The 27,024-nt window shown below is 50.7% G+C and overlaps 1 protein-coding gene across 2 annotated transcripts in view; it reads right to left on the bottom strand.

Moving 5' to 3' along the window:
- Positions 1-275: 275 nt before the first annotated feature.
- ST8SIA5 (ST8 alpha-N-acetyl-neuraminide alpha-2,8-sialyltransferase 5) overlaps positions 276-27,024 on the bottom strand; it is a 73,490-nt gene continuing 46,741 nt past the window's right edge. For both annotated transcript variants that reach the window (XM_043444095.1, XM_043444094.1), the window contains 5 exons: positions 22,019-22,105; positions 18,493-18,637; positions 13,958-14,070; positions 13,107-13,199; positions 276-11,933 (listed from right to left, as the gene is read on the bottom strand). In XM_043444095.1, coding sequence (XP_043300030.1) covers positions 11,465-11,933; positions 13,107-13,199; positions 13,958-14,070; positions 18,493-18,637; positions 22,019-22,105 — 907 coding nt within the window. In that variant the 3' untranslated portion in view covers positions 276-11,464. The remainder of the gene's footprint in view (positions 11,934-13,106; positions 13,200-13,957; positions 14,071-18,492; positions 18,638-22,018; positions 22,106-27,024) is intronic.

Here is a 27,024-nt window from a genome sequence, read left to right on the forward strand (position 1 = left end):
TTTGTCCTTCTGCTCCCTGTATACTGTCAATTCAGCATTCCACCCAACTTGGTCTGGGTCTGGTCTCTGAGCCCTTCCTAAGCCCCCCTGCTTAGACTGCCACTCTTGCCAGACACAGAGAGGCCAGTGGTGCCCAAAGATGAGCCCGGGCAGCCATGCCATCCTCCCTAGAGCTGGCCGCCTCCCCGCACTGAGCTATGCGGCATCAGCCTAGCCCAGACCAGTCCCTAGACATGCACACACACAAGGCCACAGCCAGAGAAATCTGCGCGAGATGAGCCACTTGACTGGTTTTATTGGGTGGAATTGAGGGCTTTTCAAACACAGTGACAGATACAAATTACCCTGATTACGTTCTCAGGCGTTAGGTCACAGTCATCACTTCAGGATCACTCAAGGACAGCCGCACACAAGCTAGAATGAGGCTGCAAGAGTTTCTATGAACCCCTGCTCCTCAGCAAAATTTGCATGAAAATAATGACTGCAACCTCATCTTCCCAACACTCCGGAGGGGCACAGAGCATTTCTCTCCAGGACAAACGGAGGGAGCAAATCAACCAGAGCAAGAGAGGGATTTTTTTTTTAAAAAAAGCAATGCTCCAGCTCCATGTCCAGACTGAGTTTCTGTGCAGCCCAGCAAACGACATCTCAGCCTCCCTTTTCTTCTCCAGGGGGAAAGGCTCTATGGAGCGCAGTGCAGTGAGATGCGGCTCTTGGGAGAGGAAAGCACAGCGGGATGGGTTTGAGGAGCATGTGGAAGTCACACCCGCAAGGCCACTTTGTCTTCACACACAGGAGGCCACGCAGGGGCGACTCGCCGCTGCCAGCCCCTCGGGAGCACTCCACTGGCTGCCTTCGCGTGAGCTCCTGGAAGCCGACGTCGAGCCTGGGAGCATGTGGCTGTAAGGAGGAGGTTTCCACAGCTCCCTCGTGGACCCCCATCATCTGTCCTGCCTTCACTTGAGGAGCCAGGTGGCAGAGGTTTGACTCTAAACTGTAGCACTGGACGACTTCTTGTATGCGCACTGAGTTAACATGTGAGTTTAAAAAATACATACACATTTACATATATTTCACAGTTCACACAATACAGCTTTGAAGAAGAGTTATGGCTTTCTGAAGAGAGGTTAGTTGGGTCCAGAAAGGGAATTGGCAGGCCTCAAAGACCCTGTTGCACCCCTAAAACATGTGTGCAGAGCGTGGAAGCCTCAGGGAGGACCACCTGCCCCCCGAAAAAAACTTGGGAAGAGTGACTTGCTCAGAAGCCGGCCCCAGCAGAGGCTGAGGGTCCTGTGGAGGGGCAGGGAGGCTGGCAGGAGCTGTCACTCGGGACACCCCCAGCCCCCTACAAACAAGCACAGCAATGGGGGGCATCACTGGATCGACTGCCAACCACCTCCTCACGCCTGCTGTGCTCAGGCCTGTGGCCTTGGCTGACCCTCTGCCAAGTAAACCTGCCTCCCTCTCACCCCACCAGGTACAACTCCCAATGCTGGGGGCCCAGAGAGGAACGAATACCAAAGAGGAGCCTCCCCACAGACGCTGGGCAGGGTATGCGGCCAGGGGTAAGCCCCAGGCCTGAACCTGACTCCAGGCAACCAGATAACCCAGAGGGAAGAAAACAGAAGGGCCTTAGGGTGGGAGCAAGATAGGGCCACCTCCCCCTGCCCGTTGGGGAGCTTGGGCACCCTAGCAGGGTCCCACCAGCATTCCGTGTGACCCAGGACACACCTCTGTCATCTTCCCCGGCCTCAGTCCAGTCTGCAGGCCGCTCACTGCCTTTCCCTCCTCCTAGGAACACAGTGAGGGCTGGTGAGAAAATAGGTGATGAAAGTGTGTAGAAAGCAGAAGTGTTCACTTTCACAGGAAGACAAACAAACAGGCCTATTCTTAAATTCACAGATAAATCCAGGCAGAGTCACTGCAGAGCCAGCCCTGGCCCCAGCTGAGATCCAGATCCCCTCCCATGTGCAGTAGAGACACCACAGTTGGAAGCAGAGGACACCTGGCCACCACCGGCCACCACCACCAACCCTGCACATTCCCTGTAAAGCAGGACGGCGGAAGGGGTGTCCTTCACCTTCCACCTTGCAGGGAGGTGGTGGGGGGGGTGGAGGGTGGCGCGGCAAATGTCAGAGAGAAACTAAGTCTCAAAGAGTTTACCCAGCTCATGAATCCTGTATGATCAGATAATGAACTTGAACTTCACCAACCTGAACTTCAAGATAACTGAGGGCTAATCCTTTAAGCACCAAGATTTCGATGAATGTGTTTCAAGGGCTTGGGGATGAAAATAATTCCAAGTGGATAAAGCACTTCTCTGCCTCCTTAAACACAGTCTACTGAATGTTGTTTGAGCATTTTCATACCTCTGCATGGCTGTGGACACCACAGGATGGGCTGCTCTGAGGGGTTATTTGTTGCCCTTGGGGTTGTTACTACATATTGGCCCCTGCACTAAATAGCATCAGATCACTTGGTATTTTCTGAGATGTATAGCTTTGGTCTTTTTAATGCCATTATATTAGTCTATTAGCTGCCGCTTCTTGCTAAATCTAGCACCTGTTGTCATTCTCTTAATTTGCTTTATTATTAGAAACCAGAATCAAGTTCACTGGAATTGAATTTAAAATTAAATTCCATAATGCCGTGAGGGATTTGCTGTTAGCAAGATGTTTGGTCTTTGATACAGAGCTTTATAGCATCTACTACAGGGGCTCAAAATTAATTCTCCTTCACCAGAGTCCCCAGCTGCCTGAGGCTGAGTGAACTTGCTGGGTAAGTGGCCCTGGGAAGTGAGGTGTGCTTTGACCTTGTTTCAAAAAAAAAAAAATAGCAATTATTTCCTCCTTTAACAAATCTTTAAGATGTTCAAGGTTTCTCATACATTTTGCAGCTGAATGTGAAATTGTGAGCTGCCACAGTGATAAAGGGCTCGCTGGGGCCACACTACTGTGGGTATCCTCAGAAGGAAGGGCCAGGGGACTGGCCTCTACTTGGAGGCAGAAGAGACTGAGGCAGGATCTCGGCACTAGCTCGCTGGTCTCAACTTGAGCCTTTTCCAACAGAAAATGGGAAAGGAAGGAGGAGCATAAGGCAGGTGTGAACCCTGGGTCACATCAGCCCATGTCTGTGGGATGCTGCCTCATCACCACCTTGTTTGTTTTCCATGGGCATGGTGGGCAGAGCGCCAGCCCCAGCTTTGTGTTCAAGAGAGCACTGTGGTGCCCTGATGTTATCCCAGCACTCATCACGGGGAGACCCTCAACCGGACACAGGCTCTGGGTCACAGGCTCTGGTCACCAACTCCAGAGACTCCAGCCCTTTAGCACTAATCCCCAAATGCATCCCTACTCCAGGAACAGATGAAACTTAATTCAAGCACACGCCGAGCCTCCTAACCCTGGGAGAGGAAATCTAGTTAACTTTGCTTTAAAAAGATTTCATAATGTCTATTTAAAGGTTGAAAAATGTTCAGAAAAAGAGCTGCTTGGTACCTTTAAGAAGTCTCAAGCCTGAATCAAGTCTCCCAACCACTAACCAGGAAACAAATGCCAGCAGAGTAGGGCTGAGCCAGTTACAAGATATCAGGCAGAGCAGTGCTCCTCAAAGTGTGGGTCCCAGGACCAGCCTCAGCATCACTTAGGAAGCGGCAAAGAAGCTCCCTGCCAGGCTCACCAAATCAGACTCCAGGGAGGGGCCCAGGAACCAGTGAGCTCTCAGAGTGATTCTGACACAGTTTCAAGTTTGGGAGATGCCGGGCTAGAACAGTGGTTCTCAGTCTCGGCTGCATAGTAGGGTCATCTGGTGAGTCAGAAAAGCCCTCCCGCCCAGGTCATGCCTCAGACCAACTGGATCAGAACTTCTGGGGGCAAAGTCCAGGCACAAGTAGCTCTTAAAGCTCTCCAGATGACCCCGATGTGTCGCCAAGACAGAGACCCTCGGCCTCTGTGCAGTAGATTCACTTAAAAGAGATTTTTAAAAATAAGAATATGGGGCCCTGTCCCCAGGCCAAGTGAATCAGATTCTCTGGAAAGATGAAGAGCTGGCACGGGGTTGCTTTATAAAGATCCCTGGGTGACTTCAATGTGAACACAAGGTTGAGGACCACAATTCTAGAGGAAACAACACTTTTACCCTAAAGTTGAACAAGTCATTTAGTTGAAGGAAATGAGTTACTTGGTTGCCAAGGAAACCATCTCCCTACTGCAAAGAGAGACAGTCACTGATTTCTGGCTTTTGTGCCAAGAGCTAAGTCATGGTAATGTATGGATGTCTCTCTCCCTCTCTCTCTTGTTAAAAAAAGAAAAGCAGATTCTCAGAAGAGACCATGCAGGAGAAATATCTATAGACTTATAGAAGCTGAGTAGAGCTATTGCCTCTCAGGACACTGACTGGCCAGGACAGTTGAGTCAAGCTAGCAAAGCAAGATCGGGTCTGCTCTGACCCTCAGCAAAGATGCTGAGGTTGCCAGAAGCCAGGGAACAGATAACAGCCCAGGACAACTGTTCTAGGCAAAAATTAAAATCAGAATCCTATCATAGGGACAGTGAAACCAGTTCAAGTCATCTGAGAACAGATTATAACTAAGAGATTCTATATGAAATAAGCCAGTCACCAAAAAGTCAGACACGCTATGATTCCATTTATGTGAGGGACCTCGAGTAGTCAAAGCCACAGAGACAGAAGGGATGATGGCTGCCAGGAGCTGGCGGAGGGGGAAACGAGGAGCTGTCCTTTAATGGGTACAGAGTTTTAGTTTTGCAATAACAACAGCAAAAAAAAGAGTCTGGAGATTGGCTACACACCTTAACACTACTGAACTGTACACCTAAAAATGGCTAAGGCGGCAAATCTTATGTATATGTTACCCACAATTGAAAAATAGAGAAATCACTGATAATGTCCAGGCCAAAACAGATTTCATAAATATAAGAGATTCCTAAGCAGTCCATTTCTGTTGTGAATTTAATAGTGGATTATGTTTTATATTCATGTTTCTAAAACACATCAAAGTCTATGCTTGTTTTTTCTTCTTTATCACTTAAGACTCCAGTCTGAATTTCAAGCCAGACAACATCACTCACCTGGCAGTAGCCACTGACCCACAAGCGGTGAAGAACCCAGTTCTCCAGCAGATATGGGCCCCAAGATGACCTGGAGAGCCCAGCTGGTCTTGGAGTCACAATGCTCATTGCCCCACATCACCCCCCTCCCCCAGGTTCTGAGTCTGGAGGCAGGGGTTTTAACAAGCACTTAGGGGATTCTGACACAAGAGATCTACAGTCTATGCCTTGAAGAACTTATCACTTTATCACAGCACCCTGTAGGATTTAATCAACCTCCTTAGACTAGCCTGGCTTGACCAGCCCTCTAAAGAACAAGAGAACAGGGCACACCCCGGGCATCAGCACACCCCAAGCCTGGCCTCATCTGGTCATAAGCCACAGTCAGCCTCCTCCTTAGAAGGGTGCCCAGGTTGCCGGGAGAGAGGCCAGGGTGCATGCTGAACTCAGAGCCGCACCATCCCCCTCCCACAGAGAGACCCCCCAAGCTCCTGACCTACCACTGGACCTCTGGAGCAGACATTTTGCAAAGCTCAGCTCATTTGTTTTCCAGCCAATAAATACAGCATTTTCCACTTGTTCTTGAGACATTATTGATTAGTCCCTCATATACTGCTACCCTGTCTGTACCTCAACACAGCGATTTAAGATTCTGACAAATCTCTGTGGTTTTGCAGGAGCGAAGGGAAAAAGAAAATCTTTCCATCTTTTGCTTAAACTAGAGAGAGTTGGTGACTAGGCAAGAAGCAGATGAGGAAGAAGATTATAATAGTGTGTTAGTCACTCAGTTGTGTCCAACTCTTTGTGACCCCATGAACTGTAGCCCACCAGGCTCCTCTGTCCACAGAATTCTCAAGGCAAGAATACTTGAGTGGGTTGCCATTCCCTTCTCCAGGGGATCTTCCCGACCCAGGGATTCAGTACAAGATTATAATGGAGGGAGGCAAAGAGAAGGCAGCAGAGACCAGGTGATGGAGCCAGCAAGCAACCACAACAGGGACCTGCGCCCCAAGCTCCCCAAGGGCAGGTGGGGGAATCTGTACAGTGCAATGCTTCCCACATGCAAGGTACCATGCAAAAATAATGATAATAGTCAGTGGAGGACTCGCCTAAGCTGACAATTACATGTTACTCAGTTAATTAGCGGGGTCTCCTGAACCACTGGAACACACCGACTAATCAGAGAGTCCACTGCTATCGTTAACAGATGGCTCTGTGCCAGCACTGGGGACACCAAGAAGAGCCAGATACAGCGCCTTCTCCTAGGGAAAGGACGGGCCTCGGCCAAGGACATAGGCGCATCCATGGTGGTGTGCTGTGAGGACGTCCTAACAGGAGTCAGTGATGGTTCCTGCAGAAGCGCAGAGAGTGCTCAGCCCAGGCTCACAGAGGGGAAGAGGTGGGGACCCTCACCTGACATTACCTGCACAAGTGGTGGGGTAAAGGAAGGAGGGGGGAGGTAAGGGCCATTTCAGGCATTGCCAACAGCTCGTGCGAAGCTACAGCCCCTGGAGGAGTCCTGGCTGGATGGTGGTGGCAGGAGGGTCTCTGGGAAGGTGAGTGAGCCAGCTTGGGACAACCCCTGCATGTCTGGGTAAAGGAATCTGGACTATGTGGTATAAGAAGTCAATGGACTCCACCAAAGATGTTTTCAGAAGGTAATTCTCTAGAAGCAGAATGATCAATCAGAGGGCCCGAGTTAGGGCAGTGGCAGAAGGAATGTACGGAGGGAATGATTTCAAGGGATATTTATGAGTTGGAATTGATACGATCTGGTGAACAAACAGACAGAAAGCAAAGGAGGAAGGAGAGCCAAGAGGGACCCAGGTTTGGAACTGAGGGGCCAGTGATGAGGTAGAGCCATTCAGTGGGGGAAGAAAGGGGGAAGAAGGAACCTGTTCTCTGGGTGTCTAGTTTGTGTCGGCACTGTGCTAGGCATCGCACAACCCTATTCCACGGCTGGTGTCCTGGCCTAAACCTCAGATGATGAGTCAGAGCCTCCAGAGGGCGTTGGCAGATCCCCCAAAGTCACCAGTAAGTGGGGGGATGTGACTTTGAATCTAGATTGTCCTTTTAACTGTGCTAGTTGAGGGCTAAGCAGGTTTTAACTGTACCAGCTGAGATGTTGAGCAGGTACAGGCATTCAGAAAGCCACAGTAAGCGTGTTTCTGATGCTCCAAAGGAGAACTGGCCTCCCAGTAAGGGGTGTAAGATGCAAGGACAGGAGAGGTTTGAGGCTGTGAAGAGATGCAATTTCTGAAGGAACACTCCTAGTAAGAGAAGAGAACCCTGAGGAAGCTTCACAAAAGATGGGTCAACAAAGGAGCCTGAGAAGGAGCATTCAGAGAGGCAGGAGGAAAGTCAGGGTAAAGTGGTTCCTTACTGAAAAAAAAACGGAGAGAGGACTCAAACGACCAGTGAAGCCACTCACCCCTGTCACATGTCACATGGATGTTGAGGAATGAAGCCTGACATGGATCTACCGCTTTAGCAATTGCAATCATTCTGCCAACCTTCAGAATTCAGGACCAACGCCTGCAAGGCCTGGTGCTCCTCTTGTGATACCTGACCCTGAGCCCAGACTTGCCAGTACTCAGCTCAGCTCCTACACGTGCCTGGGGGACTCAGTGCAGCATCTGGACATGCCCACCAGACCATAAGCTCCAGGAGGGCTGGGGCTAACACTCTGCTCAGCACTAGCTCAAAGGCCCCTACCCAAATGCCCCGCACAAAATGAGTGCTCAGTAACGATTTGCTGAATACCTGGCTGAAGCCAGCTATGTGTAACTCTGCCCTTGCCTCCTCCCTACACTCAGCAGAATCAGGGCAATGGACTGTCTACAAGACCAGGCGATTAGTGGGCAGAGCTGCCACAGCAGCATTGCCAAAATGGTCTCAGAGGTTGCATCTGACCTTAAGCCACCTTCCTTTTTGCTTGACTAAGCACGGAGTCATTTACTTGTTTTCACTGCCTTTCAAGCCTGGTGAAAGTAAAAGTGTTAGTCACTCGGTCGTGTCTGACTCTTTGCAACCCCATGGACTGTAGCCTGCCAGGCTCCTCTGTCCATGGGATTCTCCAGGCAAGAATACTGAAGTGGGTTGCCATTCCCTTCTCCAAGGTATCTTCCCAACCCAGGGATTGAACTTGAGTTTTCTGCATTGGAGGCAGATTCTTTACTGTCCGAGCCCCCTGGGAAGCCTGGAGCAGTGGGCTTAGCACAAAGGAAGACACGATGGTTGTTTTGTTTGGGGAATTGATTTTCCTCACATAAGGATATCATATATAACTAGCCGTCCGCGCTGCATGGTGGGATGGGGGCGGAGCTTTGAGGTACATGGGGGTGGGGGGCTTCCTGAGCCGGTGCCCAGGCCTTCTGAGGCTTTGAAAATGTGCTTTTCCTACAAACACTGGCTGCAGGAGAAAAGTGAAGTGTGGAAGTCAGGAGACTGAGTCCCAGTTCAGTCACTAGCTGGCCATGTGGCCTTGGGCAAGTCCTCCAACACACCATCATTTAATGTGGACCCCTTCTGCAAAATGTGGCCTCTGCTCCCCTCCCTTCACTGCACTGTGGGCGCATCTGCTGTGGCCAGGGCTGGGGCGGGGTGCAGGTGAAGAAGCAGCTACAATCAGACTCCCTTCTGAACCCATGCCAGTCTCCGAGCACTGTCCCTAGAGCAGGGCCCAGCACACCCTGCAGTGGCCTCTCAGTCCTTCTGGAACAAGGATTCCCTCTTGTGCCAACCCTGGGGACACTGGCTAGGAAGTGGCGAAGACAGAGGTTTGGAGCGCAGGCTTTGGGTTTCTACAAGACCTGGGTGTGGTTTCCTCTACTGGGTGTCTGGCCATCGGCAAGACACCAAATGACTCTGAGCCTCCGTCTCCCCAATGGAGCCTGCTTACCCCAAGGGGTCTTGTGGTGATCACAGGAGATAATGCAAAGAAAGCGCCGAGTGCAGGGCTTGATACAGAATGAGCGTACAGGAAATCTTAGCTATTACAGCAATAAATATTATTTATGGCTTAGATCCATACATCATGAATACTTACAAAAACAATAAAATTAAAGATTACAGATACCCTAGGGATATTTTCTAAGCTTCTGGTTGTAGAGATGAGGCGATGGAGACCTAAGAAAGGAGAAGGGACTGCCCTAAGACCCTCAGACTTCAACAGGACCAAAAGCAAGGAGTCCAGCTCCTACATGGGATGGGTTGTGATGCTCCATCCCCAACTCCCATGAGGGCGCTGGTTGGGGCAGACACCCTTGGCTGTGGGAACCCTGATGTCTGACTCACCAAGGTTCTGTCCACTGCATGCACTCAGTAGAGCCCCTGGCATGATTTAAGCCAGGTAACCTCCCTGTTCTGGACCTCCTTCCTTAAGGGGGACAAAATGGTCTTTACGAGTCTTCTGGGTCTAACATTCTGTAGTTTCAAGAATGGGGCCCAACTAACCACAAACAAGTGGCTGGAAACCTCAGTTAACTGGAATCTGTCTCAGATGTTCCTTCCTTGGAGAAACAGGCAGAGCCCAAGAAAGCAAATCATCCACTGTCCTCAGTGGTGTTCCCTGGTTCACCATGTCCTTGAGCCTACTTTGGCTCACTGGCTACTTCGTTGCACTGCAGACAAGCAGATAGGCTCAGAACAGCCCAGGGTTTCCCGCGTGAGGACCGGAGCTCAGAACCATGGCCAGCACCTAGAACAGAGTTGTGCATGGAGCACTCGTTCCATAATGGCCCCACCAACATGAAACCCAAGCAAGAGGAAGGGGTTCTGGCCTCGATGGGGAGCTTGGGGACCCGGGACAGGGCCTGTGTGCCGTGGTCTCTCACCAGCTGGGCCTACTGCTCTGCCTGTAAAATGAGGTGATCAGACGAAAGGTCCTGCTCCCTGCGTGCGGAGCTCTCACCATCCCTCCTCCTTCTCATTACACCCAGCATGCGGAGCCGGAATGTGTCTCTGGTCTGCCCTGCACTTCTGGAAGACGGAGAACCTGTCTTTGTCATCATGTCTTCCCAAGCCTCACCCCAAACCAAAGCAGAACAGGCTTCTGGAAATGTTTAGGGGAAGGAGGAGAGAAAGCAGGAAGGGAGGAAAGGAGGAGCAGGCTGAAGATCCTCCAGCACTAACCTTCTATGGTTCCACAAAGCTAAATTCTAAGGCAATTCACCAACCGTGTGTATCAGGCACAGCCGCATTCATGGTGGGAGTACCACAGGGGGAGGAAAGCGATGTGAAACGACACGTGAAGCCCTTTCAGCCTAGGAACAGCTGACTTCCCAAAGCACAGGCCCTAAGGATCCACTCACAGTGAAGGCCAGCACACTGCATGCTGCGGGAAACCCCGCCTTCACAGTAAGACCTCAGAGATGCTGGTGTCGGAGGCCACGACTCAACTTCTATCGCTAAGCTCACCAGTCACATGTCAGTGCTTTCCAGTCTAGAGCCTTACGGTTCCAATTCAGGAACACGATACAGCAGGAACTGCAGTATTCAGGAACACACAGAGGGATGGATCTTATAAATAACTCCTGGTTAAAACAGAGCTGAAAATAGGGAGACAGAAGAGGAAGCAAGTCGCTAAGCACTTATTGAGTCGATAACGTTGGCTTGAAAACCTTAGTGCAAATGGCTGGTCTGGTTTATTTCCTTCTCATCAAAAGGTCAAACACAGGATTGAACCTGGAGGCACCAAGACGTGTGTGTCTGAGGATGTGTTTGAAGGGGATGGCTCTCCTTGGGTGACAGTGTCTGAGCGAAGATCCTAATCCACAGCCCTTGCATCAGATCTCACAGCGCCACTTACTCAGTTGGTTGGTGGAAACTCAGTTAACAATCCCTGGACCTCTCTGAGCCACTGACCTCACAGGAAGGTCTGGCCGCTCTGTTAGCCTTTTAGCTCTGAGATTCTAGACCACAATTCATGGCTGAGGCCTGGGAATAAGAGTCAGGAACTCAAAAGTCTGAGTTACATCTAAACTGTCCTCACATGTTCTGTCTCCATCTTTTCTGTTCCCAGTAGGGACTTCCATTAGCTGCAAAGAGGCCATACGGTTTGTGCTCTCTCAAATGCTAAAACTGAGTGGAAATGTGCTTGATTCCCTTGCGATCCCCAGGGCCCCCATCTTGAGGTGTGGCCGAGGCAGGGAGGTGGGGCGGTGCGAAGAGAGATGTGTCTGCCTGGCCCGCATCCCTGCCTCCCAGAGCCCACAGGACCCAAGTCTGAAGCTGAGCATCCAAGAGAGTGCCAACCTCAGTGCCAGGCCTTCGCTCCGCCCTGAGGGCCGGCGAGGAAGAGCGTGGCTCCATGTGCCGGGGGTCCCCATGTGCAGGGGGTCCCCGTGTGCCAGGGGTCCCCGTGTGCCGGGGGAGCCGGCGGAAGGCCGGCGAGGCCGTCAGCAGCAGCTGCAGGTGCCCGTGTGCACGCGCAGGATGCCGCGGCTATGCAGGTGCAGGAAGTTGAAGATCTCCGAGGGCATGGCGTGGAAGCCGGGGCGGGGCTTGACGTTGTCGTAGTAGTGGTGGGTGATGTACAGGCCCGAGGGGTTCATGGGGAAGGCCCAGAAGCCGAACAGGTGCACCTCCTCACAGAGCTCGAGCGCCGCCGTGGCCAGGATGAGGCCGGTGCTGATGCGCTTGGCGCGCACGCCGAGGCTGAGCCAGTAGCGCGACACGTTGGCCAGGTACTGCGGGTGGAAGTAGTAGACGGCCTGCGGCGACTGGAAGTCGTCCAGCACGTACTTGACGCGGATGGACACGTCGGTGTTGCGCGTGTTGTAGAAGGCGGGCAGCAGCACCGACGCGTTCTCGTACAACTGCAGCACGCGGTAGAAGGGCCGCCGCCACTTCTCCAGCTTGTGGAACCTGGCGGGGCGCGCGCGCAGCGTGAGACGGGCCCCGGGCGCGCGCGCAGGGTGAGATGGGCCCCGGGCCCTCGCTGGCCCCACCCCTGCTCCCTGGGCTCTTCGCAAAGGACTGGGGGGTCTCTCAAGGCCGCCCCCCACCCTCTCGGCTCCTTTGATCTCAGTCACTCAGCAGATAAATGTCCACCTTCCTCCCGCACAGTTCTAGCTTTCTGAGTGGGTGCAGGAGAGAGCAATCTGGACCCAAAGGGACAAGTACCTGGTGTGTGGCTGCGGCGGGGGCAGGGGTGGGGGCGGCTGGGGGAGGAAGGTAATCCTTAACCCGCACAGATGAGGGTGCCCGGGTGGGCTCAGAGGGGAAGTGGAGGAGGGAGGCCTTCCCTAGAGCCCTCCGGACTGCCCCCTGACCTGCCTTCACCATGGTCCCCAGGGATGGACACCAAGCCAGCCGCTGGCCCCCGGAGCCCTTCCTTCCCCACAGCCCTTCCCTAACCTTCTCTCTACATTAAACAGCCCTCCTCCCAGCTGACTTATCCCACCCCTCTCTGGATGCTGACTCTGTAAAGGTTCCTGGGTATCTGGCCCCATTTAACACCTCCCCCTCCTCTTACCCTTCTCCTGACCTGGAGGTGTGAATGTGCCCCCTTTGGGCTTTTAACACCTTAACCCCTCCCCCAGGCTTCCCAGACAGATCCCAGGAGGGGACCAGCCCAAGGAGGCGGTGGCTTGAGGTCCTTGCCAGAGGTTTCCCCCCAGTGTCACATGGACACTCCCTGTAGGGAGCTGTCCTACAGCTGGAAAGCTCTCTGATTCATCTCTAGGGGAAGATTGTCTAGACCACTGCTGTCGAGAGAAACATCAGGCAGGCCACAAATGTAATTTTAAATGTTCTAGGAAGCACATTTAGATAAGTAGAAAGGATTAGGTGAAACTAATTTTTACAATAGATTTTGTTTAACCTGATATTCCCCCATACTACCATTTTAATATATAATCCATATAATAAAACTGTAATGATGTGTGATTCACCCTCTTTTTCGTAGTAAATCTTTTAGAGCAAGGGTGCGTTTTGCACTTGGAGATGGCACATCTCAATCTGGATGGTGCCCAGTGGCCATGCGTGATGAATAGCTACCGTATTGGAGAGGACCAGTCTAGAAACAGGGCTACTGACCTCTCTGTGATGATGCTGGGGTTCACGGTGACCACGTCTGTCTTCACCCCTACATCCATGGTGTACTTCTCTGAGATGGGGGGTAGGTTGCACCTGCAGAAGAGATAAAGTGACCCAACTGCATGTAGTCAGTCATTCTAGAGGGAGCTGGGGAGCAGGGGTGTGGGGAAGAAAGGGATGGTGATCATTTGGGCAGAGGAACAGAGAGGAAACCAGCTGGGTGGTATCTGCGTGGCCTGGGCATAGAAGGGCAAGTTCAACCCCTTCCCTCACCAACCCTGAGTGGCCTAATTGTTGTAGATCCCCAACCATGAGATGATTGCAGCCTCAACCCAAGTAAGTTCGCTTTAACTCTTATTTTCAAGCTATCTTCTTGACTTAAAGAGGTAAGCTAGAATCGCCAAAGAGATAAGAGGGGGTTCTACATAAGAAAGAAGAAATACATGGACAGGTGTCTAACTTAGGTAAGGCCACAGTGAAGGTGTCAGCCACAAGGCTACGCTGGTTATAAGCAATGCTTCCAGAAGAGTGGAACCCAATCAGAGAGGTAGCTGCCCAGACAACCTCACTAACAGCTCAGCATGCCCCTGTGAGTCCTCAACGTCTTCATATCTGGTATGTCATTTGCTCCCAATTTACAGATGTGGAGACTGAGGACCTGACAGGTTCGACCCCTTGCACAGGACAGAGCTGAAGGGGGAAGGGACAACCCAGAGCATGAGGGTTCGCAGGGGTGGAAAGTGGGGATTAGAAGGGCAGCATTAGCAGGGTGGGGCACCAGAAGGGGCGGGCATGGAGGAGGAGGGGTGTGGGGGTAGAAGGGGCAGGTGCAGACCCAAGGTGATTCCTACCGGAAGACAAAGTCGGCACTGTTGATCTCCCTCCCGCAGCGGCTGTTCTTCAGGATGCCCCCGTTGCCCACCACCGCACACTTCTTAAACTGGGACCGGTAGTAGGGCATGTCCTGGGGAGACAGGGGCAGAGCTGTCAGAGGCGGCGCCACCCCTGCCTCCACCTGGTGCCCTGCCCTCTGTACCCACATCCAGCTTTGTAGGGAACGAGGGAGAGAAGTGTTTGTTCCACTTTGCAGATGAAAAGAGATTAAAAGCCTCCTTCCCAGTTCCACATGCAATTACGAGTGAGCTGGAACCGGAAGCTAGGTCTCCATGACCTTTTTCAATAAACCCTGGAAGTCCTCAGTTTCAAATAAGGCGTACAGGTTATGTCTACCCTGCTTGCCTTTGCTTTCCTCAGTGTCTGAAACTCAGCTTCTCTGACTTCTAGTTCACATATTTTATGCTTCCCAGGTGGCTTAGATGGTAAAGAATCTGCCTGCAATGCAGAAGACCCAGGTTTGATCCCTGGATCAGGACGATTACCCTGGAGAAGGGCATGGCAACCCACTCCAGTATTCTTGCGAGTGGTTAAGGCAGACTTTCTGGGGGATGACAGCAGGGACCAGGGCCCTAAATCTGGCCCTGAAGCCTTTCAGCTCCATGGGGAGGGCACAGAACTAGGACAAAAAGGTCATATAGACCAGCACAGATGCCAGCACTTGGCAGCAGCAGGGACAAGAGACTGGAGGTGAGCAAGCAAAGCCACTTTAGGGGAGCAGTGAGAGCCAGCGGCCCTGGGATCTCTGCAGAGAAAAGCGTGTTGAGCAGGGGAGCCCAGGACTTACCCTGGTGATGATGCACCCGTGGGGGCACTGGGAAGGCGCATCCCACAGCACTCTGACCTGATCACACCTCAGCTGGCAGGGTTGCCTGGGTTGGGGCACTGGCTGCCCCAAACAAAGGCTCCCTAGGCCTGCCTTCCAGGGGACCACAGGCAAGTAGGCAGGAAAAAGCAAATACTGGCCTGATTAAAAGACCTGGTTCTGCCATGTCCCCAAACTAGGCCTTGAGGCAACCCAAGGCAGGTGGGACCAGGCAGGCTCAGGGCAGGAATGTAGACCTGGAATCAAGGGGTGACCAACCATCCCATTTGGCCCAGGACTGGGACACTTTGCTTGGGATGCAGGACTTAGAGATTCAGTCAAACTGGGAATGGCTGGGGCAAACTAGGATTGGGCACCCCAGTTAAGGGACCCAACTCAATCCTGGTTTTGCACCACAGTGAGTTGAGGGAACCATGGGCAAGTTTTTTTTGAACTCTCAGTGACTTGGTTTTGTAATTTTTGTAAAATTTGTTACGAATTAAATTTTGTAATTTAAAAAAGCAGGATAGTAATGTATATTTCCTGCGATTCAGTGAGATGATGTAAAGCAGAATTGCTCAGCTCAGCAGTACTGATAGTTTGGACCAGAGTGAGCGACTTTCACGTTCACTTTCATTCCTTGCTGTGGGGCTGACTGCCCACTGCAGGAAGCTTAGCAGTATCTCTGGCCTCGTACACCCCCGTCAGGATGACCAAATGCATCTGATTGAACCCAGGTCTCCCCCATGGCAGGCGGATTCTTTACCAGCTGAGCAACAAGGGAAGCCCAAGAATACTGGAGTGGGTAGCCTATCCCTTCTCCAGTGGATCTTCCCAACCCAGGAATCAAACCAGGATCTCCTATGTTGCAGGCAGATTCTTTACCAGCTGAGCTACTAGGGAAGCCAAAAGCATCTCCAGACATTGGCAGATATCCCCACCTCCCTGCCCCACACATAGACAGCCACTGGTGTGGATGAAAAGTTCACCATACCTGGCCCAAGGCTGAGGGCATCAGGTGCTTATTATGGGATGGCCCTGACACCCAGAGACCGCTGGGTGGCTTTCCTCCTAGCTCACTCCAGCTGGCCGGCCCTGCGTGAGAGCAGCCCCAGTCAGCACCTGGGGCTTCCACTGAGACCAACTGCCAGACGGGCATCGTGGAAGATCCCACGATTTTCAGCAGGATTGAAAATACAACGGGATCTCCAGGAATTAGGCTAACTCTAAAGGAGGCGCTGTACCCATCTGTGGGAGACTGTCCTTCTTGGCACATTTTCCCTGGAGGGACAGGCTCCCAGGACTAGGACAGAGGAAACAAGAACATCTCATGGCCAGTGTGGGAAACTGCATTGTTTGACTTTGCTCAGAGAGAGAATAAAACAAAGCCATCTTTGGAGAGATGACCCAAGGTGTTCTATGTTTTATGCCAGTGTCTCCCACACTTGTGAAAATCGGAAACCCCCTGGGTACTTTCTGGAAGTATACATCCTAGGCCCCACCCCAGAACCATGGAGTCAGAATCTTCAGGGTCAGGGTAGGAGCCTGAGAAGCTGCATATGTTTTGAACTCAAAGAAATACTCACCTTAGGGAAGTTCAGATAATACTTCTGCGTCACATGCTCTAATCCAGGGGTGGTAAATTACAGCCCGCGGGCCACACCTAACTCACCACCTATGTCTGCGCAGCCAGTGGGCTAGGAATGGATTTTATATTTTTGAAGGATGGGAAAACAAATCAAAGGAATATTTTATGATGTCAAAAGTTATGACCAACCTAAGATAGCATGTTAAAAAGCAGAGACATTACTTTGCCAACAAAGGTATGTATAGTCAAGGCTATGGTATTTCCAGTGGTCATGTATGGATGTGAGAGTTGGACTGTGAGGAGAGCTGAGCGCTGAAGAATTGATGCTTTTGAACTGTGGTGTTGGTGAAGACTCTTGAGAGTCCCCTTGGACTGCAAGGAGATCCAACCAGTCCATCCTAAAGGAGATCAGTCCTGGGTGTTCATTGGGAGGACTGATGCTGAAGCTGAAACTCCAATACTTTGGCCACCCCATGTGAAGAGTTGACTCATTGGAAAAGACCCTGATGCTGGGAGGGATTGGGGGCAGGAGGAGAAGGGGACGACAGAGGATGAGATGGCTGGATGGCATCACCAACTCGATGGACATGAGTTTGAGTAAACTCCGGGAGTTGGTGATGGACAGGGAGGCCTGGCGTGCTGCGATTCATGGGGTTGCAAAGAGTCGGACATGACTAAGCGACTGAACAGAGATGAACTGAACAGGAATCAAAGTGTCGTTGGGACCCAGCCACAGTCCTTTGCTTACTCCTGTCTGTGGCTGCTTCATGCTAGAATGATAAAGGTGAGTGGCTGTGACAGAGACCATATGGCGTGCACATTTGGCCACCCCTGCTCCCTTTCCAGCCCTTCCCCGTGGCCCTCCTTGGATCCATATGTCATAACCGAGCTGTGTGTCACCCACTGGCATTACCTTCAAGTTCACCTGCTGTCACCAGCCTTATGTTCCAGGCCTTGCAAGACCCACCTCATAAAGATGGCTCACACCCATCATCCTCCAGCACTGCAGTGGGAGGGTGTGTCTGACACCTCTCCAGCCCCGGCTTCTCCCCCAGCGCTGCCCTATCCACCCCCAGGCCCAGCCATACCAGTATGCACTCTGGTGTGCACACCAAGAATGCAGGGAATCCCGGGCTTTCTTTCATTAGCTGTCCTGGAAGCAGGGCAGCCCCGTCCTTCACATTTCATCCAGCAAGACCTGAACACACCCCCTGACCCCCAGCCACACCAGCAGGTCTACAAACGGGACCCACTACACCCTGCCCTGGGCCAGCGCGCTCCAGGAAGTGCCTGTAAACATGCAAGGAACCGTCCCCTTCAGGACGTAACTATCAGAAGAGCTGAACATACAGCACAGAGTCCCTTCTCCAAGAGTCTGGTGCAACGATCAGGCCGGAAGGGAATGCCTATGCCTGGGTTCTGTGGTCTGAGCCCTTGGCTCATACGGGTCCCTCATTCTGTGGTCCCCCTGGCCAGGGTGGGGGAAATGCACCAGCCTGAATGAACAGCCCCTCTCCAGGCTTCTTGCGTGTAAAGGGAAAAATAATAATAAATGTCTCTCCTGTTTAAGTGCCTGATGTTTTAGGTTTTCTGTTCTAAGAAGCCAAAACTACACCAAGTCCAAACTCCAGTGTTACAGACAGGGAGAGTGAAGCCTGGCAAGACAAAAGGACTGCCCAAGGTGAGCCGCTCCGAGGTCAGCCTTGCAGTGCCTTGCTTGGTATGGTTGTGATTTCTTGTGCACACAACCTGTGCATGTATGTTTTTGTTCTTTTGCCTCCCTTGGGTAGGGAGCAAATGCTTAATCTTCCACCCAGATAGCTTCAGGATGTTCTTTGCAAGCAAGGCAATAATCAAAACTTTACAACCACTTTCTTGCCAAAAGTCATTCAAATAACAGCCAGTTGGCATTCAGGTACTCAGGACACCCAGGAACCCCAGAGGACTGTCTACTGAGCCTAAGAGACTGGCCAGCCAAGCCCAGGACCACTGGGTACAGGGGAACAGCAGAGTGATTGCCATGCCACACAGGCATGGCCACAGAAGACCCCATGGGGTCAGCTCCATGCCCACCCAGACTACCCTGCCCGAAGCAGCACCTTGGGAAACATGCGGAAGATCTCTTGGTTGATGTGGTAGATGCCGCTAGTATCCACCTCATACTTGAGCTTCGTCCCCAGGGGCGTGTTCTTCTGGGTGGTGAAGAGGAAGGAGGGGGCATTGCAGCACCTGGACAGAGTGGACCTGCGGGCAGGAGATGGACAGAAAGAGGACAGTGACGCGGGGCAGAGTAGAGCCTCCCAGAGAACGGAGGGGTCTCAGAAGTGAGGCCCTTCGGGGAGGCCAGGGAGCACCATCCTTTCCCACCCATCCCTTCTCACCCCTGTTCATGTATCCCCCTGTCTTCAGAACCCCTCCCAATGCCCGAGCCTTTCAGGGTCCAGCCAGGTCTCCCTCCGTAAGCTCCCAGCTGCCCTGTCCCCACTGGCCAGACTGCCCTCCAAAGTCCCAGAGCACAGACTGGGTACCACTTACTTTATCCTCTGTCAACTCCCTCTTCACTTGAATGAAAGGCCCTGGGTGGCCGGGGACCCTACCTGTCAGGATTCTGCATAACGTCAGACACATGGGTGTCAGCAACCAGGTCCTGCCAACCCTGGGTGAAGCATTCCCATGTCAGCTTTCACAAGAGCTGCCAAGCCTTCTACTACTTCCCAGAAACACTTCCTTACCCAGCTCTCAGGGAAAACCCAGGGATGGGAGTTCTTCCTCCGTTCTTGGCCCCCATAACTGACTCTAGGCGAGGCTAACCCCACCTGGTGGTCAAAAAGCAACATACGCACGGTCAACAGAAATGAGATGTTTCAGTGACTTAGAAACTGTCCCAAGAATAGGGAGGGGTCAGAAATTGGATGGAGGGTTGATACTGGGTGACTTCTTGCAGAAAGTGGAACTTGGCTTTTAAAAGATTTCGGGAGTTCATGATTTAAAAAAAAAAAAAAAAAGCCCTGTGGTTTTCACTGACAAAAACACTCAAACATGAGCTACAGAAGGGTTAAAGCTCAGACAACACAAGCAGCAGACTTAAAAAATAGCCTCCGAGGGAGCGTGGGGCTGATGAGGCAGGCTTGGGAGCCAGCCAGGCCAGAGAAGCCTGGTTTTCTCTTCTCTGCAGCTGGTGTTCCGCCTGGCACTGCATTCTCCCAAGTGTGCCTGCAAGACTTGGTGACGGGGTCAGATCCTAGACACACCCTGCTCCCCTATTCTGGGGACCTGAGTCCCCCCTGGCTACAGAGGGGCTGGATCTGACAAAGGATGCTAGCGCTCCCCGTCTCACTTTGGGGGCTACGAGAGGACGAGGATCCACTTTCTCCAAGAACAGCAACAGTGGGCCATGACACACTTCCTCCCCCCAACACTGGTTCTGGGCACAGTTATACCCAGCCTTCTGGCGGCCCTGGGCAGAATGGAACACCGTCTCCATGGAGCCCGGATGATGACTACTAACCAAAGTTGAGGACAAGCTTTCTGGAAAGTCCATGCTGAAGGTCTGGGATGGAAACCTGGATGCCAGCCTGGCATTGAGAGGCCTGGCTTCTAGTTTCTGCTCTGCCTTCACCAGCTGTGGGGCTTGGGGTAGGTCTGCTCCCCTCTCTGCCTCAGTTTCCTCATCTGTAGAATGCAGGGCTGGCTTTTCTGACCCTCTGTAATCCTGTGACTCCAAGCTTCCAAAGCCCAAAAAGGGTATACACATTATTTTTTGTGACTCTATCTCTTGCAGAGACTTCACAGGGGAGCTCAGTTGGCTGCTGGCCATAGGCAGTAGTCTTTCCTGGGGAGGGCTGTGACTGAGGCTTTCCAGAGAGAAGGCCAGAGGCCTGGTGAGGCAGGAGCCATCGGTCAGCATTTCAAAGCAGCATCTGGCTGGTCCATCTTGTCAGCCCACTGGTGAGTATCCCAGTGAGGGAGACTGACTCATATTAATCAAGCTCACGAGTGACTGATATATAAACCGGGATGCAAGTGTGTCCATTTGCAAGCAGTAGGGGAGGGGAGGGCCTCTGTTACAGGATTCCTCTCCTATAACTGGAATGCTCACGCCTGTGTTCCAGCACATTCCCCCACCCCACCCCACTGCACCAGGTTCTTACACCTCAGTTTAGAATCTCGTCGTCAGTGAGCTTGTAATGAGAGCAAAGGGGAAAGACCACCTTGCCTCGAAGCTTTTTCCATTTAGCGCATGGCAGGACCTGATGCCATTTCTCTCTCCCACACCTGGAACCACCCCTCCACCACCAGAAGGGGCTCAGCTCTCAGAGCCTCCCCCCAAATAGTGCTGGCTAGTCCCTGCCAACGGCTCCCACGTGTATCCCAGTTTTTCTCTTGCCACATCATCTCCCTGTGGCTTTGTTATTTCCTTAGATATGTGACTCCCACTGATGACGTTTCTGTGCCGCTCTCAGCCTGGACAACATCCTCTGGCATCTCATGACCTCCCCGACCCCGTCCAGTGCTCATCAGCATGCCCTTCGTGGGCTTGGGCCTCCCCGTCACGCATCACCCGCGATAAGGCTTCGTTCTAAAGGTGAAATTGGGGCTGCATCGGCAACACAGATAGATCTTGGACCTTTTCCCTGCATTCTACATCTATGATTTGTGGGTCTCTGCAAACGACTGTTGAGCCTCAGCTGGGCTCCTGCAGTCTCAGGGAGGCCTCTGGTTAGGGGCTGCTGGTACCTGCAGCACATTTCTAAAACATGCCACTTAAAGCTGCCTTTAGACTTAGCCCAGAACTGCAACAAACTGGAAGAAATGACTTATACAGAAAATACAAAACACTCAGTGTTGTTTGCTTTTCACAGCTTCCCATGTAGGATTCCTTCATGCAGATGGCTCCTCAGCACATTCAAACTACGACCCGAGTTGCTGAAATCCAGTTTATATACACCTTCCCAGGACCATGTCAGTTCCATTCCGTAAGGTCTTCCTGTACTAAAAGCATACCAGAAACCCCCAGAATTTTAGAGTAGAGCAGACCCTACAGCTCACCACTAATCACAGAGACTGGACATCTATTAGCTTCTTAGCTCTCAAAGACAGGAGAACACTAAGATATAGCTCTTGCCTCCTGGGAGCTTACAATCTGTCAATTTCAGTTAGAGAGCAGCTCAAGAATAAGGTATAGCTCTGCTCCAGTGGCTGGTCCAGGCTCTAGGAGCCCAAGTGCCCTGAGAGGGAGAGCACTGCTGAGTCCAAGCAGCTGCCCCAGGGGCTGGGTGGGGAGCATGGTGAAGCCGCGGAAGATGTGTAAGGAGCCTTAATGCACAGGCCAGCTGGAGACCTCATGGTCAGGGGCTGTGCTGAAGACGAAAGCATTGACCATGTACCGGTGCTGCCAGGACTAAGGGCAGGAACACAGGGGACAGTGCCCCGCAAGATGCCAGCCTCAGCCTGTGTGCTGAGTCAGAACCTCCCCACTTCCAGATTGCAAAGCCCAATCAAGGCCAGCACCGGGGAAGATGCCCCTGCGGGCATCTGGCCTGGCAGGATGAGGGAGATTTGAAGAGGTGGTCAGGAGAACCACACGCGCGGAAGGGCTGGGGAGGGCAGACGAGTCATAGATACTTGAACTGGTTGGCTTCAGAGATGTTCATCGCCCATTTGCACATCTGGAGGCTCTTCCACCTGTCGAACAGCTCCGACTGTTTCACCCTTGGGAGTGGAAGACAGAGAGTGCATGAAAGGGCCAGGCTGGACACAGTGTCACCATCCCCGAACACGCTCCCTTCCTGTTCCCCCTTATGCCAAGTCCTGGGCTAGTCCTTTATATTCACTGTATTTTATAATTTGCAAAACCCTTGATTTTCTGGCCCTCCAGCAAGCCTGCCTTCCATGCACACACCAACCAATCCAGAGTCCACACCCTCAACCACCTCCTTTATGAATGGAGCCACTAGCCCCCTGCCCTCATCAGCCCAGAGCTAGGGATCAGAAAACCAGGGGCAGTCCCTATGCACCGAGCTCACTGAAATCATGCAAACTAGCCAAACCTAAACCTTTTTATCCCACCTTGTCCATTCCTTCCCAAGGAAACCACAATACAGGGCCTCACCCATGCTTTCCCCTTGCCCCTCCTGCCTCCTGACCAGTCCTGGTGCTTCCCCATGCACCCCTGAGTGGCGTACCATGCCTCCTGTCTCTAAGGATCTGTGAGCACAAGAACATGCTCCTTCATGACAGTCTTGTGTGTCCGTGTGTCTTACAAAACAAATCTGGGTACATTTCAAAACATCGTTCCTCAAATGCCCACTACACAGGCCTGCACAGTTCTCCCAGGAACATCTGGCTATAGAGGGTGTGAGACCACTTTCTTAAGGTCTGTAGATAACCCCACACTGCACTCAGCACACAGCACTCGTTGCAAGGGGGCAGTGCCCCTCTCTTTCTCTTTTCCCAAGGGCAGATCACAATTTTCAGTGACAGAGAGGAAGAGAGGAGAAAACTTTTGTCTGGACAACCTTTTGTTAAACTGAGCTGTCGTGATGATGCTCACTCACAGCCACCAGCACTTCCCTTTCTGTAAAACCTATGGCTTGTCTTTACTTCTGCCTGACCATTCCCACTAAATAGTAAATACTGGGCCTGGGCATCACGCCTGACTGTGTCTCCAGTGCTGAGGCTCATAGCAGATGAGCAGCAAATATTTGTTGAGTACATCAATAAATTAATGAATGAATCAATGAGCCTGAGTTCAAATAAAATCTATAAATGCTGTTGAATTCCTCAATATGCAGGATCTAGAGATATTGTGGTGAACAAAACAACTCCCTGCCTACATAGACTTTGCACATGGGAAGCAGATATGTGGGATACTACACCAAAAGCACAAACAATAAAAGCAAAAATAGACAAGTGGGACTCCATCAAACTGGAAAGCTCTGCACAGCAAAGGAAATCATCAACCGAGTAAAAAGACAACCTACTGAACAGGAGAAAATATTTGCAAACCACATATCTGATAAGGGGTTAGTATACAAAATACATAGGAGCTGCTACAAAGCAATAGCAAAGAACCAAAGAACCTGATTTTTAACTGGGGAAAGGACTTGAAAAGGCATTTCTACAAAGAAGACATACAAGTGGTCAATACCAATAATCATCATGGAAATGCAAATCAAAACCATAATACAATATCACATCATACTTCTTAGAATGGCTATTATAAAAAAAAAAAAGATGACAAGCATTGGCAAGGATATAGGGAAAAGGGAACCCTCCTATACTGTTAGTGGGAATGTAAAATGGTATGGCTACTAGGGGAAATAGTATGGAGATTCCTCAAAAAATTAATAATAGAAATACAGTATAGTTCAGCAATCCCACTTCTGGATATATATCTGAAAGAATTGAAATCAGAATTTTAAAGAAATGCTTACACCCCTATTTGCACTGCAGCATCATTCAGAATAACCAGGATATGGAAACAATCTAAATGTTCACTGATAAATGGATGGATAAAGAAAAGGTATTCTATACATACAATGAAATATTATGAAGCCTTCAAAAAGAAGATCTTGCCATATGTGACAACTGGGATGAATCTGGAGGACATTATCCTCAGTGAAAAAGCTGGTCGCTGAAGGACAAATACTGCATGATTCTACTTGCATGAAGTAACTAAAATAGTCACTCTTATAGAAACAGAGAAGAATGATAGATACCAGGGGCTCAGGGAAGGAGTAATGAAGGGTTGTTATAAAGTTTCAGTTATATAAGATGAGTAAGTTCTAGAGATTTGCTATAAAACTTAGTGCTCACAGTTGACAATACTGGGCTGCACACTTAAAATTTTGTTAAGAGGGTATGTCTCATGTTAAGTATTCTTATCACAACCAAAAAAACAAACAAACTCAGACATATAATGCCATGTCAGGGAGTGCTAAGTGCTACAAAGAAAAATGAAGTAACAGGCTACAAGGATAATATAGTGTTCAACACAGGAAATAAAGACAATCCTGTATAATAACTAGAAATGGTGTATAGCTTTTAAATTTTGTGTATCACTATATTGTATATCTGTAACATATAATATTGTATACCAACTATACTTCAATCAAAAAAAATTTTTTTTCAAAAAGAAAAATGAAGCAGGGATCAAAAAGTGAGTGCTTCAGATGAGTTGATCCGGGAAGGCTTCCCTGAAGAGGGGAACCGTACACAAAGAACTGAAATTATGCAGGAGTGAGCCACACAAATATCTAGGAAAGGAGTATTCCAGAGAGAAAAGTGAGCGCAAAGGCCCTGGGGCAGGAACCTGCCCTGCAGCTTTAGGCGGCCAGAAGGAACTCTTCCTCTCATCCTGACGTCTTCCTTCCGGCTTTCCCAAACCTCCCACAGCAGCTCTTGCCTCTTGAGCTCGCGTGGCATCGAAGGAGAGGGGCCATTACACAGGGGCACCCTCACCTACCCTGCCCCCTCCCTCGCTCCCTGTCACCCACAGGTCCCCAGCATAGCATCCTGCTTGGCCAATGCCTCAAACGCCTCCTGGAAGCACAACCCTGGCGACACTGCAGGCTGGGGCCCCACGTTCAACTCTGACCAGTGTCCAGGCCCCATTCTCTGCACCTCCAAAGGCCTTGTCACACACTAGACCAGGATCCGGGCCTGGACACCCAGCCTGGAATCCTGGTTCCACTCCCAACTGGCAATATGACCTCAGACAAGTCATTTAATCTCTCTGAGACTCAGCTGCTTTATCTGCAATACGGATATAATAACTTCTGCCCTGCTGATCTCAAAGGTTGTCAGAAAGATCAAATGAGATAATATGTATAAAATATTTTATAAATTGCTTTACAAATGCAGAGATCACCTTTACCTTGAAGATGAAAGGTTGATCCCAGGCACTTAACCCCTTTCTCCCAAGACATGACTATTTTCCAGAAGAGGAACAAAAAAGATGATTGTCCTGAGAATAATCTAAAAAGAAAGAGCTCCTGGGGGGCGGGGGGAAGTTCATTAGAAAAGTTGGAAGATGAAGTCAAGGAATTTTCTCAGAAAGTAGAAGCAAAAGGCAAAGAGAGAAAAGATGAGATGAAAAGCTATTCAAGGAGCAATCTAGAAGTATACAACTCTTAGAGGTACCAGAAAGAAGAGGGGAGGAAAACTGGAGGAGGAAATATAAAGAAACCCAAGAGAAAATTCAAGAGTTTGGAGTGAGCTCTGGAATAACAGGTCTCCATGAGTGTGCATCCTGAGGCCCAGGTTCTGATATTCCAGAACCGTCATGACCTGTAAAGACTCAGACAGAAGGAAACAGGTCACATCCAAAGGAAAAACTAGTACCATGTGCTCACACAGCCCTGGACACTAGAAGATGATGGAGAAGGTCTTCAGCATTCTGGGGATGAATAATCTTCACCTAAAATGCCAACGCCACCAAACCAACAATTAAGAGAATCATTTGTACACAGAAGGACTCAACCATTATCCACCAGTTTGGGGGAATTTACCTGAACATGGGCAGCAGCAAATGGAGGCGTAAATCAAGAAAGAAGCAGCTATATGGGTGAATCCAATCTACAGGACTGAGAAGGGAAGTGACAACTGTGTGTGACCTACCCAGAGAGCAGCCTATCTAGGATGGATAAAGAGGATGAAGGGAAACCCTTGGGGGAATGCCTGGTTGATGGAGAGGCAGGGGAAAAAAATAGGGCATGATAGAGACAATGTGTTCAAAAGGAAAAAGATGACTAGAAGCTCCAGGAAAAAAAAGGGGGCGGTGTACAAGAAAGGCAATGGGAGTCATTATTTTCTGATCTTCAAATTTTAGAGTCAGTCCATAAAGAAAACCCAAGAAAGGCTTGCTATAGTTACATATAGAATGTAAATGTCATCAGCCTTAACATTCTCAAGGTAAACTCATGGATGACTAAAGCCAGATACCCTCATCTTAACAATGTACAGAACCAACAGATACTGCCAGTATTTGGTAGAACAAGAAATAGGTTATCTAAACAATCTATAGATAGAAGAACTAAAAATAGCAGGACCCCTCAACTGGGAAAAGTGGAGTGGAGGGAGTGTTTGGGCTGGCTATGGGAGTAGAATCCTCACCCACCAAAGCAGGACATCAGTGGACACTAAACGTGGCATCCGTGGCATGCACAGGACTGAGAGGTACGAGGTGACTCCCAGAAGAAACAGCCAAGAGTTGTAAGGAGCAGGGCTGGGGGAGAGGGTGTGGGCAGAAACCGTCACTTTTTATTACTATAAACTTTGGTAGCGACTTGATTTTTCCAGCCGTGTGCAGGAGATGATGACCATCCCCTCGTCCTCCTCCTTCTTTCTTCCCGTTTTCCTTCATGTCCTCTTCTGCTCCCACCTAGGTCTCATCCACCTACTCATTCATCTAACAGACACGTCCAGAGCCTGGGCAGGGTCAGGCAACAAGACTCAGAGAAGCATGGGTGCAAAGGAACGTCCCAGCCCAGAAAGCTGCCGTCCCTGCTCCCAGCCTCTCTCCTGGTCTCTGCGAGGCTCTGTCAGGGTTCCCCAGCCCAGAAGGATGGGGAAAGGGCGGCAGGAGAGACCCAGCGTGAGGTCCCAGGCATGCATGGCACTGTCTGTGT

This window comes from Cervus canadensis, chromosome 23 (assembly GCF_019320065.1).
Source record: "Cervus canadensis isolate Bull #8, Minnesota chromosome 23, ASM1932006v1, whole genome shotgun sequence".
NCBI lineage: Eukaryota > Metazoa > Chordata > Mammalia > Artiodactyla > Cervidae > Cervus > Cervus canadensis.